Here is a 14,470-nt window from a genome sequence, read left to right as displayed (position 1 = left end):
TTTGCATTAGACTGTCACCTCAGTACTTTACATTATTATTTAGGATTTGTATATCTTTTTTTTTTTTTTTAAGGATTTTATATATTGATGTCTCTTTGAACCTGTAGCTCTTTAGCTTCAAAATGCTCTAAAGTTTAAATAGACTATGAAACCACAATATTAAAAGTATCTTATTGGGACACCTTTGCTAATGCACGCATGGTTCTGTGACCTATCTGATTCATTTGTTTGCACTTGGAGATCCTATCCCCCCAAGGTGGAACAAGCCTGCACTTGATTCTTTATGTAATTTAATTTGAGGGTCTAGGGAGATGTCTGTGGTCACATATATTATTAATATCCCTAATAAATACGTTCCTTGAGCCACTCAAACTATATGTGTATGTTTGTCATACAAAACCCTGAAAATGTTCAGTGATGCCCATAAAAGTGGCCAGCTCATATGCCTTTCTGGCACCCAGCAGTCATTTCATTGAGGTTTTGAGTATTCCTCTGAGATAATGTGCCGCTGGAACTGGGACTCTCTTAAACAGAATGTGCTTTCACACTGACTGTGCTCTTCTCCACAAACTCGGCTAATTTCTAGACAATCACCGTGATGATCATGTCTCGGTGCTGGAACAGCCCACAGCTGTTCCCTAATTGCCCTGGAAGAACAAATATTGCTTCTCTGCAGCTTCTTTTCTTCCACATATTCGCAGAACTAAAGTAATTAAAAAAGAAAAAAAAAAAGTTGTGTTGTGATGCCACAAGAGTTCAAGAGATAATTTTATCCTGGAGTAGAATTAGTACTTTGGGAAACTAATATGCATACAAATGATTATTACCCTTTTCTGAGTAGGAGCAGAGACTGTGTGGGAAAGCAGTGGCTCACGCTGAGGGGATAGGCTGGCTGCATCTTAGTGGGGTCTGGCTTACACTGTCTCTGGTACTATTAGCTCAAAAATCTGACCTTTCCCAGCTCTTGGGCTAGTCGAGCTTCTGTGCAATCGTTGGAGAAGAGGGGAGAAATGAGGATGGGAATTAAAATTGGGGAGGAGGTCTTGTAGCTCTTTCTTTGCTGATGGGCCACCAGGTCAGCCCGCGATTCATTTTGTCCCACTGGGTGAACTTTTTGCTCTTATTACCGCAAGAAATCCAAGCTGTTTGTGTTTTAGGCAAGTAGGTACACTGGATTTTCTGAAGTCATTAACCATGTTATGTAAATTATTTTCAAAGCAAATGTCTTCCATTTTTATCCATTTCGAGTTCTTTTCATGTTAATACATTTTCAAATGAGAACTTAAAAACTCTATTGTGAGACCGAGTTTCAGGTTTGGGTTTTGAAAAGCATGGACATTCCCTAAATAGAACCTTGTATTAGAGCCTCATCAGGACTGGCCACACTCACTGCCGGCCTCACAGGGAAGATGATTTCTCAGTCTGATCATAAAGGGGAAATCTTCAGCTATGCCAGGGCTCATCTCTGCCTTCACCTGAGGCCAGCAGAGACACAGGGCTGATAAGTTCCAGGCCACGCTGAATCTGGGAAGGAGGCTTTCCCTCTCCTGGATGAGGTTTGGTAGCCTCTGTCAGGCAGTGAACTTCAATTGCCCAGCAATCTAAAGCTCAAGTATGGACCGGGGTTAAAAATGCGTCCTCTACCCTACCCTCACTGCACCCCTGGCATTTCTGTATCGGTAACCTCTAACATTCCATCCTCTGCAAGGCGCTGGCTGTCAGGAGCCCTCTGTTGCCCAGGTTCTCCTCTGTTCTCAGCCCCAGTCCCTCTTCTGTCAAAAAGTGTGCATCCTGGTAATTAGGTATTGACCAAGGGGACCTCCATGGACACGTGACTGAGCCAGGACACCCCGGGGCCATCTGTACTTCCTAGAGAACTTGCTACAGAAAACCCATATTTCGTGGGCAAAATGAGTGCTTGAAAGTGTCCTTTTCTGGGGAGACACTGTTCTTCTGAGGGTGGATATGTGTTGGGATTTAGTTCTCTAGACTCTTCTCTTGGTCAGCAGAACTCTTCTCTCCTCCCCAGCCAGTCTGCAAGTTTGTAAAATGTGCCAGACCACCACCCCCTGTGGCCTGCTCTGAGCTCCAGAATCTAGAATCCCTGAGTAAAGGGAGTACTAGCTAGCCCCAGTACACCAAGAATTTCAAAGTGACAGTCAATAGATTCATAAGGACACAGAACACCACAGTGTGGTTTTGCTTTTTGCACTCATCATACTTAGGAAAAAAGAGAAACTGTTTGAAATAACTCTCAGAAATTCTCAAAATATAATTTTATTTTACCAACCTCACTGGGATGAGAGGGATCAATGAACACTAATGTCATTTTAGATTGACAAAAGGTGCTACATAATTACAAAGAGTTCTTCTGCTTTGATTTTCAACTTGACTATATTAGCTTCAGAAATATTTCTAAAAGATCCTTGGACAGCATATTAAATGGACCCCACAGGCAACTAGGACATTTAGATGCCTTAGGGCATTCCGTTACCATGCTGGTAATTCCTGTACCATGCACTTCATAAGTACTTTCTTGTTCCCTCCTCTTCTTCCTTTCCCTCCCTCCCTCCCTCTCTCTCCTTCCTTCCTTCCTTCCTTCCTTCCTTCCTTCCTTCCTTCCTTCCTTCCTTCCTTCTTCTAGAACCCTGGATGTTGCCCTTGTAAAGAATCGTGCCAGGGGCTAGGTGAAATCCAGCCATCACCAAGAATACTCTTTACCTCTAAGGAGTGGTCAATCTAGAATGCATTTCTTTTGGAAAAAAAATGTTTTAAAACAGTGTAGACTGTGTTGCTCATAAATAAACACAATGAAAATAACATCTTTATTAAATAGATGTGGGGATAGATATCTTCATAGAGGGGAAAAACTACTCATCAAGGAGTTGAGTAAATTTTCAGAGCAAATCCACCCAGTGGGTATTGCATCTTGTGATTCTAGTTTAAGGGCTTTTTTTCATAAAACATTTGTATCTTTGAGCAGCAGTACTTGGTCCAGGTTCAGATCCAGTCCTACCCCTTCTCTCACTGTGTGACCTTGACTGGACCATAGTCTCCTCTGCTGCAAAATGGGCGTCATCATTCCTGATCATCAGACCTGCTCATATTGTCACTGGAGGGGGAAATGAACAGGGCCTGGCATGTGGATAGCACTGTCTGAGTGTTTGCTGCTATTACAATTATTTATAAATATTTTGTCATTTAGAGCTGCGTGGCCCAGTATGGTATGGTAGCCCACTAGCCACGTGTGGTTCTTGAGAACTTGAAATGACAGAGAGTGAATTAAGATGGGCTCTAAGTATAAAATATATGCCAGGTTTCACAACTTAATATAAAAACAAGAATATAGAAGGTCTCATTGCTAACTTTGTGCCGATCACATGTTGAAATAGTAATATTTTGCTATATTGGGGTTAAATAAAATACATTATTAAAATGAAAATACATATGTGGCTCAGATTAGGCCTTCTCTTGAATGGTCCTGATTCAGAGACAGATGTGACCATAGCAGTAATCACAATTTAAGGGAAATATTATGTCTTTCACCTGATTCCTAAAATAAAGCCATAAAGACCAGTGAAAGCTTTGTGAAAAAATATTCAAGGGAATGTATCTCTGGTTGAGAAGCAAGACAAGTGATCCTGTCCCCATTTGTCCTTTAACATTGCTCTTTAAATTTGATTAATGTAATATGCAACTTTTTAGTGACCATTTATATTCTTTTTTAGTGACAAGTTCACTCGATTTTGTCAGTGGAAAAACGTAGAATTAAATATCCATGTGAGTATCCTCTTATTCTTTCCTTTTTTTAAAATAAAAACTTCCTCTGGCTTAACTTCGTGAGAAAATACTTTGCCCTGGAGCACACTCCCACGGGTAATACGCTGTCTAAACAGATGTTGCTCTTATAGCTCTGTGTATGAAGAATTCATCCTCCTGTACCCGGCCTCGTAAACAATTCGAGTTTTAATTCTCTTTTCTCAGATTCATATAAGAATGTGTTTATTTATTTAAGAAAGGGTATTTTAAGCAGCGATTGACCCTTCCACAGAAATAGTAGTCAAAATACAAGGTCCCTACATAATGTACTTCCCACATGCCCTTGTCTTTTGCCATCCCGGGAAAGTCTCTTCTTGTTTGTATTATTAGATATAATCTTGTAATAAAAATGATGACATCTTTTATTAGAGCAAGAGTTCATCTCCTCTTTGATTAGTTTTGAGAATGAGGAAAGCAGTCGTCAAAGACAGGCTCCTTTCTAACACGCACTTCCTGTGAATGTCTCATCTGCTTGCGGCTTTCAACGTCAGAAATTCCCGGGACATCCCCATCTTGGTTTTTGGAGCCCTCATTCCTTGTTGCAGCCTTTTACCTTCTTCTTCATGTTCTCCCTTCACATAGGTTTGCTAGTGCAAAAAAGAAATTATCAATTGGATTTTTTTTTTTTTTAGGGTTTTTTTGTGTGCGTTTTTTCCTTGCCAGTACCATGGGGAGAAGCAGTTTGTGTGTGTGTGTGTGTGTGTGTGTGTGTGTGTGTGTGTTTAAATTTTAACTTCTTTCTTTCACATTTCCTGGCAGGATTTTAGAAACAAGAGGACAGTAACTCATTTTTTCAAAAAAAATCCTTTCTATCTGCTATAGATCTTTCTGATGCATGGTGTTGCTTTCATCCTGCTGTTCCTGAGAATCAGATATGAAGCCTGTGTGGCCAGTAACCTGGCTGCAAACATGGTGTTTTAAGGGTTGTTTGGGGGGAACTCTTCAGGAATCTGACCCTTCACTTGCCAGGGTACATAAACCAGCAGGCGTCAGCTCTTGTCCGACGGCCCCTTCACTGTGAACATCGGGCTCACTTCTGCCTTCGTGCTAAGACTATTAAAACTACTTTAAGGAAAGCCCCTGTGGCACAGCGGTTTAGTGCCGCCTGCAGCCCGGGGTGTGATCCTGGAGACCCGGGATTGAGTCCCACATCGGGCTTCCTGCATGGAGCCTGCTTCTCCCTCTGCCTGTGTCTCTGCCTCTCTCTTGCTCTCTCTAAATGAATAAATACATAAATATTTTTTAAAAACCTACTTTAATAGTAGTGGGGGGCATTGGTGAGATGTTGACACAAGGAGAGGCTTATGAATGAAGCTTCTTTATGTACTTTCCTCATATTTAGCATCTTGTTTCATGCTCACATGCCCAACATGAGTCCTGACTGTTCCCTGATGTTATCGATAAAAAATTCACATGGCCAGCATCTGTTGGGTTTTTCTGATCATATGGCCCACTCTTAAGAAAACCTAGATGCTCTTGATGTAGACTTCCTCTTCTACCATGACAATTCCCGGAATTGTGGAGCTGTTCCCAAATTTCTGGTTTCGGAGTAGCTAAGGATGCTTTTCATTTTGACTAGAAATTTCACACTCCCTTGCCTTCAAGGTATACATCTTATAACCTAACATTTAGGAGATTTGAAAAAACAATCTAACTCGACTCCCACACTGTTGTCTTCCCATTTGCCTGCCTTTTGTGCATTTTGGGGGTAGAGCAGAAGGAGGTTCTAGAAAATCTTTCTACCTTTCACATCCCATCTTTTAGAGCAGTCACAGGGCAGATCCCTCTGTCAGATGGCTGTTTTAACAACTATGTTTTACGTGCAAACAACAACATAATTTTAATACAACGCTGTGTATCCCTTTCGTGTTTTGAATTCACAGTTGACCATGAATGATTTCAGTGTACATAGGATCATTGGACGAGGAGGATTTGGTGAAGTATACGGTTGCAGGAAAGCAGACACTGGAAAAATGTAAGTGCTATGGGTTTTATGCTTGCATCAACAGAAAATGCCTACATAGATTTATGGAAACCCATCATTTCACTTGTCAGAAAGAAATAGGCTGTATGTTGTTAAGCATTATCAATGAGAACAATCAGCTGGAACTTCCACCTCTTAGGGTTAAAAGGAAAGTTAGCCAGTAACTGTGTCATGAACCCCTGTGGTTCAGGCTGTGGGTAAAGGAGCCTGGGATCTGGAGGTGACCAAGAAGGAGCATTATGTATAGCCTCCTGGTCTGATCTTGCTGCAAAGAATTCTCTGCTTTGCACAGGAGAGACATTATCTTCTAAACAGTGGCCCACCTGTGATTCAGCATATGAACCTTGGGGTGGCATAGCATTCCAAGAGATGTCAGTTCCACAGATGGGTAGCTCAAGCACTGGGTGAGAAGTATTCCCTGCTACAAGGATCATGATTGTGGGCCTCCATCACCATCTTAGTTGTTTATCTTACAGGAGGAGGTTGGTATGAGGCAATTATGTGCACATAAGCCGGGCATGAGGTTCTTGCAGAAGGTGAATGGTGGAGTTCTTAAGTAGTGCAAGGGGAAAAAATTTTGTTTTTAAATATAGAAGCAGTTTGTTGAAGTGAACATATATCTAGAATCAAAAGAGAATGGGAAAATATAGTTTGATAGACCCAGAGCTACAAGTGGGATCAAGTGACAGGCATGTTAAAACCATGGGAAAGTAGAGTAGTCTGTGCAGCTTGGTTGATAACCTCACTGAGCCAGTGTAAGGAGTAAATGAGGTCACCGAGTTCAGTGCCCACCTCCCCCTGCCACCCCTGAGCATTGTGTAGCATTGTCACTCAGCCTCCACTCAGGTCCTCCTTGTGATTGGGCACCAACAGCTCTGCGAAGTTGCCCTCTTAGTCTTCAGACAGGTCCAATAATGGATATGATTTTTATCATGTGGCGACTGAAATTTACATTCCCTGACTTATGCCCACTGGTCTTCTTCCTGTTGTAGGGCCCTGTGCAGGGTGAACCCAGGGTCTGGCACTGGGGCGTCTGTAGTCTGGTGCCGTGCTGAGACCAGATGGCCTGGTGATCCAGAGTGCAGGTCTGGGTGTCCCTCAGCCAGGACAGATCGGGCTTGCATGAAATTTGTGCCTCCACTTCCTCGTTTGTAGGATTGGGAAAATACTTCCTTGTTGTTAGACTTGAATGAGATAATACATCGTAAAGCCTGCAGACCACTACCTCCTCCATAGTCAGTATTAATGAACAGTCCTCTGCCAATGGGCCTTTCATCCCCCTTCTGTAGTACCATGGTGGGCTCTGGCCCTAAGTGATGTGCTCTTCACCTATTCCATCTCACTGATTGTTTATTTTCCTTCCTCACTACTGCTTGTCTAGGTGTTTAGGAGAGCTGCTGATCTGCTAATCTGCCACGCAATGTAGAAAGTCATACTATCACCGTGTTTCTTCATTACATGTGTTATTTCACAGGATCCTCAGGGTTTGGAAAACTGTCTTCCACTTTCTAGATTAAGGGTAGACACTTACCAGGAATCCCACAGCTAGACAGTGGCCAGATTCAGTCCCTGTTAATCCAGGAGTGCGTCCTTCCAGTCCCCAGGCTGCCAGTTACATTGTCTTGGCTCTGGAACTGCCATCTACCTCAGAAGCCAGTGGAAGCAAACTTGCTCAACCCAGCAGCTCAAGGCCCATGTATGGCAGCTTCTGTGGTCTGCAATTTAAACTATTTACTAGACACCATCGTGGAAGGGGCTAGTGATAGAAGTGATATGAAACATCTTGAAAATTCATCACAAAAATTAAGTATTTAAAAATTTTTATTTATTGATTTTACAGAGAGAGTGTATGTGCATAAGCAGGGGGATCAGCAGAGGGAGATGGAGAAGCAGACTCCCTAATGAGCAGGGAGCCTGATGTGGAGCTCAATCTCAGGACATAGAATCGTGACCTGAGCCAAAGGCAGACACTTAACCGACTGAGCCACCTAGGTGTCCCGAAAATTAAATATTTAACGAACATGCCACTTCACATGTTCTCAATATCCAGTCCCATAATTATGCAAATTAATATCTCCATCAGTGGATTTGTTATAGAGAACTCTTGGAAGAGTAGATAAAATGAGCAGCTTTGAGCATCCATCTCTGTTTTGTTATAAGTCATGACATTGTAAGTTATGATCAGTTAGAAACAAATGGATTTTCTGGGTCCTATCACAGCCAGACAGTTGTCTGGGTCTTATAAAGTGGTCCATCAGTGGTGATTTATAGTCATGTACCAGATTTCTAAAGCCCTTGAAACCCTTGTAAAAATTTCCTTTCTGCTTTCTGTTGAAAAATCGTCCTGCTTTCTTCAACCTGTGGTAATAGAGCATGCCAAATAATATGTCTGTATTTTCTTAGTTGGAGCTTGTGCCAAGTTTTCAAAAAGCTTAAGTTGTCAACTGTTTCTTCTCCACTAACTTTCATATAAAAATCTTATTGGTTCTTTTTATTATTTGAAATATTATAACTTAAATATCATGATTAAAAACAAATCAGGGGAGTCTGGCTGGCCCGGTTGGTAAAGCATATGACTCTTGATCTCTGGGTCTTGAGTTCGAGCCTCACGTTGGGTGTGGAAATTACTTTAAAAAAAATTAAAAACAAATCTATTGGGGCACCTCGGTGGCTCAGTGGTTGAGTGTCTGCCTTTGGCTCGGGTTGTCCTGTGGTCCTGGGATCGAGTCCCGCATAGGGCTCCCCACAGGGAGCCTGCTTCTCCCTCTGCCTGTGTCTCTGCCTCTCCCTCTGTGCCTCTCATGAATAAATCTTTAAAAACAATAACAAACACCCCCCCCCCAAAATCCATAAGGTAGCATTTCAGGATGTGCCTTTTTGAGCACATACCTTGCCTTTTCATTTTGTTGCTTGTCAGTGTTTTAGAGTCTTACACTGTGTACTCTTATAAAATCTTGACCAGAACTGCTGGGACACCTGGGTGGCTCACTCAGTGGTTGAGCATCTGCCTTTGGCTCAGTTCGTGATCCCAGGGTCCTGGGATCAAGTCCCATATCAGACTCCCCACGGGTAGCCTGCTTTTCCCTCTGCCTGTGTCTCTGCCTCTATCTCTGTGTGTCTCATGGGTAACTAGATTAAAAAAAAAAAACTCAACCACTGCTAAAATCACAGTTCCTAAATGCTAAATATTATACACATATCCCTTTCCCCCGCAATATACACATAGTGGCCCTGGGCAGCAATGATACATACAAAATTTATTTCACCGAATTTATTTATATCCCTCTACTTTATGCTCTTACTGGACTGGAACTTCTATTAATGTAATGACAGAAATATCTTAATTATTGCTGTATTTTTTTAAAAAGAAACTTTTTTTAAATTTTAGAATAGTTTTAGGCTTAGAAAAGAGTTAAAAGATAGCACAGGGAGTTCCCATGACCTACACCCAGTATCCCTGTCTTACATTGGTCACAACAAGTGAACTAATACCAGTATGTTATCATTAACTGAAATCTCCACTTTATTCAGATTTCCTTCGTTTTTACCCAGTGGCTTTTTCTTTTCCTGGATCTCATGTTACATTTAAGTCATCACATCTCCTGGGGCTCCTTTAGGCTGTGACAGTTGCGCAGACTTCCTTGTTTTTGATGGCCTGGACAGATTGGAGGAGTACTGGTCAGGGATTCTGTAGAATGTCTTCCAATTTAGGCATGTTTTGTCATGGTTACACTGGAGCTGTGGGCTTTTGGAAGCAGGACCCCAAAGGAAAACACCATTGTCATCACATCAAATCGGGGTGCCCATCCTGTCATTAACATGACTCATCACTGTTGATGCGGACTTTGACCGCTTGCTTGAGGTCGTATTTGTCAGGCTCCTCCACTGTAATGTCCTGGTCCCTCTCCTCCATACGGTTCTCTTAGAAAGAAACTTTTACTCTGTGCAGCCCTTATGTACTAATGGGAAGATATGCTCTATCTCCTGGAGGGGGCATTTAATTTTTTTCTTAATACATACAAATTCTTTTTTCCATGACACTCAGGTACCATTTTGCTTCTCTTAGACACTTCCCAAATCTTTAGAAACCTTCCCCAGTATGATGTGTACCATTTAAAGCAGCAAAGATATATTTTCAGTATACTTTTTTCAGTAACATTTATGTTTCCAGGTATGCAATGAAATGCTTGGATAAGAAGAGGATCAAGATGAAACAAGGAGAAACATTAGCCTTAAATGAGAGGATTATGTTATCTCTTGTGAGTACAGGGGTAAGTATTCCTTTTCGAGTGCTGCTTGTTTTTGTATTCATTGGTTGGTTGGTTTTAGGTATCAGGACAATTTATTTAAAATACAGGCATTCTTTTCCAACAAATTATGCAGCTAGCCAATTCCTGGGTGCATTAGAATTTATAGCAGGGAAGAGCAGCACTAAGTTAATATAAATAGTGTGTAATTCTCATATTATCTCTGTTTAATTTGGGAGTTAGAGAAGTGTTAGCGACCATCATCATGCACACCCACGGCTTCTTGCCTTTAGTGGCTGTTTATGGCTTCCTTCTTTGCAGAATATGGTTCTAGGGAGGGCAGGAAGTAATCATGGCATCAACAATGAAATCACTTGAGTCTAGTTAAGAACTGATTGCATGATGGAGGACCAGCCCAGAGAAGGAGGAGTACAAGGAGGAAAGCAGCTCTCGTCCTCTGTAAACAAATAGAGAAACATCTCAGTTTACTCAAACCTGATTTGCATTTGAATCTGTCCCCAGTCACTAAAGTTATCTGTCTGGCTGCTTTTTACCTATTGTGGACTTTGCTCATTTCCATTTCCAAGAGGATGTTTCCACCTGTTGGACATTGTGTTTGTCTGTCAAGCTAGGATTTTTAGCTTAGCATGTGCCCAAAACTTTTTTTTTTGCCAAAAATTTTTACCCAGTGTCTTTTTGTGAAACAGTGTCCCGTTTCTGGCTTCTTTTGCAGTGAATGGTATGACCCACAAGCAAAGCTTTCTTTTATTTATTTGAGCAGATGTGTATAAAGACACCCAGAAAAACTCAGTGTCCAACCTGGGCATGCCCACGTGCACCAGTGAGCCTGTCATCCAGCATCCAGAGGAGCTCAGGGATTCAGGGCCTCATTCAGGAAATGACAATGGAGTGGCCAAACTCATGCTGAGTACCTCATATGGGAATTTAAGGTTAAATGCTGAGCCAAAAGGGTTTATCTGCAGTGAGATATACTGGGGAGGGCATGACCTCCAAATATCCTAGCTGGGTTCTAAATAGGGTCATCCCTACCCAGAGGATTAAGGAATCAGATTTTAATGGTGAACAAAGGATCCCTTTCAACTAGTAAGCAAGGAACCTGAGACCCAGAGAGATTTCTTTGCCCAGAGTCTGTGGACTCCCTGGCTAGTGTTCATTTTTTTTCTTTCATTTTTTTTTTTTTTAAGATTTCAATTTATTTATTAAAGACAGTAACATACGTGCAAGTGAGCACAGGGTTGGGTGGGGGAGGGGGCAGAGGAAGAAAGAATCTCAAGCTACTTCCTGCTGAGCGTGGAGCCCACACAGGGCTTGATCCCAGGTCCCTGAGATCACAAGCCCAACCAACTGAGCCACCTAGGCATCCCCTATTGTTCCTTTCCTATTGTCACCTGTTTGGCCCCATGTTTTTTGTTTATACCTACATTTATCATATTGCAGTTTATATTATTCTAGCAGCAGTTTTAAGCAGTTTTGGAAAGGTTATTTGCTACTGAAGTATAAGATTATCATAATTTAGCTCAACCGTAAAATAAGTGAAAATGCCATAGCTATAAATAATTTCTAACTATGTGCCTCTGTCTCCCAACATATGGATATTAAGCATTTGAAATAAGAGTTTATCCTGTGTGCATGACCACATTTTCAACTAATTGGAATGGAGACTGAGCAGCTTGCACACTATATTGAAATCAGTATGAATGGCATCGGTTTCTAGTTTCTATCAGAAATGTCATTGTCTTATATTTCAAACATGGATGTATACTTACTCCAGATTTTAAGTGGTAATTAAAATATTAATTTTTAATGAGTTATCTCCAATACCTTGGGTATTTTTTCTCAAGAAAGCTTATGGAAAAAGAAATCTTTGGTGTTGGAAAATTATGTATGCAATGATCATGTAGCATTTTTATATTTATTTTTTTCAGATGAAGGGGAATAGAGGTAAGCAATAGCAGTATGTATGGTTCCTCACCAGTCTTACCCTCTAAAGGAATAAATAAAAAACCAGTCTACTATTTTGAGCTAACTTTAAAGAATTGCTTATATTTTTTTATTCAAGTATCAAACTTGGCTTTTTTGTTTTTGGGGAATTTGGGGGGCCTTTTTTGTTTTGTTTGGTGTTTACTTACCAATATATAATTTAACCAGGGGGCAGCTGGCTGGCTCAGCCAGAGAGCATGCAACTCTTGATCTCCTGTTGTAAGTTTGAGCCCCATGTTGGGTATAGAGATTACTTAAAAATAAAGGCTTTAAAAAAATGATACATAATTTAGCCAAAAGACTTGTAATAAAGCTATTTGGACTGATTGACTTCCTTCCTTACTTCCTTCCTTACCTCCTTCTTTCCTTTTTGCTAATCAAAGGCTACTTTTTATGAACTTTTTTTAATGAACTTTTGTTTTAAATGGCCTCAGTAGGTTAAACTTCAGATCAGCCTGTATCAGCGTGGTTTCCCAGGTGCTGGCAGGAAACTGAACTGAAGTCACTCATTACAGTTTTCTTTTTACTGGAAGTTTTTTGTTTTTCCTTCCAATCTCAAATTGAGTGTTCCTTCCCCTGATCTTTCAAAGAGACAGTGGGAAGTACTGTTACTGGTATGCTTCTCTAATTCTAGAATAGTAAAAAGGGAAATCTTCAGGTTTAAGCACCACGATAAGTATGTGCCTAGCTGGGAAAAAGCAATTAGCACCTTCATTAAACAGTCTTGTCATGTCCTCAAAAGTGTTACTCCTTCATTCCTTGAACCATAGTGGAGTGCCTAGATTGTGCCAGGCATTTTGCTACAGGATGGGGCTCCCAAAACTTGACTGTGGTCTTTGCTCTGCATGGAATGAGAGGTTATCTTGTTCTTCTGATCTCAGGAATGTATAGATAATGAGGGCGTGTGGCAGGAGCCATGGGACGGGGACCCAGTGCTCAGGAGGCACTTAACAGAGTGGAAGTGACAGTGGATGATCCTTGGAAGTCACAGGAGGTGTCAGCACGTGTCTGGGTCCTGAGCACTTTGGGAGGGTTTGAGGGCTACAGGGAAGGTTCAACAGAGCTGGAGTCTGATGTGGTGTGTGACTAGCACAAGATGAAGCTGGAGAGGGAGAAAGACCAGGAGAGGCTGGACCAGAATGTAAAGAACTTTCTAGGCCAGTGCTAGGGATTTTTAAAAAATCTCACAGCAGTTGGAGACAAAGCGTTTGAGGCAGGAAAATAATATAAGCCTTCCTCTGAATGCAGGGTGGAGAATTTTCTTAAATACTCCATGGTGTATTTTATCACAGTTTCACAGAGTTGCTACAGAACATGGGCTACCTTGCTGACTACCTGTAGGAAATCCTCACTGAGGGTCTTACCTCCAAAAGATCCACTAGTTCTTATTGTTCTTAATTTGTTCTTTTTTTTTTTTCCTAAGATTTTATCTTTTAAAAAAAGGTAGAGAAAGAACAAGAAAAAGAACAAAGAAAAAGAGAGAGAAAGAACAAGCAGGGGGCAGGAGCAGAGGGAGCAGCAGACTCCCCACTGAGCAGGGAGCCTGAGGTGGGGCTGGACCCGGGACTCCCAGGATAATGACTTGAGCAGAAGGTGGATGCTTAACCGACTGAGCCACCGAGACACCCCAATTACCTTTAATTTGTAATCAAGACAAAACATCTTAACCATGGTTATGTTTGGAACTCTATCTGCACCATCATTAATTGCTGCCTGTTTTGTCGTATTGGCCCCGTATTTGGTTCTTTGTATCTTGAGCTTCATGGGAGCCCTGATGTGGTATCTGCCCAGTATCTGAGAGGTGAGAGACTGCAGTCAACATGGAGATAACTGAGTCATACCCCTTTAGCTGAACTTTCCCTTTACATTGCTATAGAAACCTTGCCTTTGTAAGCAGCATACGGTAGAACCCTGGACAAGGTCAGGAGACTTGGGGTTGAGATCTTGCCTGGCTACCACATGTCTTTGTGACCTCAGGCAAGTCATTTCCCCTTTTTAGGGCTTTAGTTTCCTTGTCTTAAAAATAAACAGGTTGGATCAGGTGATTTTTTTTTTTCTTAAAGGGCCCTTCTATTTAGCCTGTGAGTCTAAATTGACAATACCTTAATTGAACCTTTTTCACCTTTTGCTACTTCCTCAGGGCTACTATTGGAAGGATCATATCCCATCATGTTCAGAAATACCCCTTGGCAGAGTCCACTTGTCTCCTTGTCTCCTTGAGTGCAGTGGCCATCTCAAGCTGGGAAAGACTCTGGCCTTACTAAGGTCTGGTTCCATCAGCCTCTCTGTGCTGCAGCCCAGTTGCTCTTCAAATCAGGAAACAGAGTGTGTGGGGACCTGCATTAAGAAAGGAGCAGGGGATCCCCGGGTGGCCCAGTGATTTAGCGCCTGCCTTTGGCCCAGAGCGTGATCCTGGAGA

The 14,470-nt window shown here is 41.7% G+C and overlaps 1 protein-coding gene across 3 annotated transcripts in view; it reads left to right on the top strand.

Moving 5' to 3' along the window:
* Positions 1 to 14,470, top strand: part of GRK3 (G protein-coupled receptor kinase 3) — a 127,201-nt gene that overhangs the window by 73,506 nt on the left and 39,225 nt on the right. For all 3 annotated transcript variants that reach the window (XM_041728575.1, XM_041728576.1, XM_041728577.1), the window contains 3 exons: positions 3,729 to 3,780; positions 5,703 to 5,794; positions 9,975 to 10,074. In XM_041728575.1, the coding sequence (XP_041584509.1) occupies positions 3,729 to 3,780; positions 5,703 to 5,794; positions 9,975 to 10,074 (244 nt within the window). The remainder of the gene's footprint in view (positions 1 to 3,728; positions 3,781 to 5,702; positions 5,795 to 9,974; positions 10,075 to 14,470) is intronic.

The sequence above is a fragment of the Vulpes lagopus genome, chromosome 14 (genome assembly GCF_018345385.1).
Source record: "Vulpes lagopus strain Blue_001 chromosome 14, ASM1834538v1, whole genome shotgun sequence".
Classification (NCBI taxonomy): domain Eukaryota; kingdom Metazoa; phylum Chordata; class Mammalia; order Carnivora; family Canidae; genus Vulpes; species Vulpes lagopus.
This window is presented reverse-complemented; position numbering and strand designations above follow the sequence as displayed.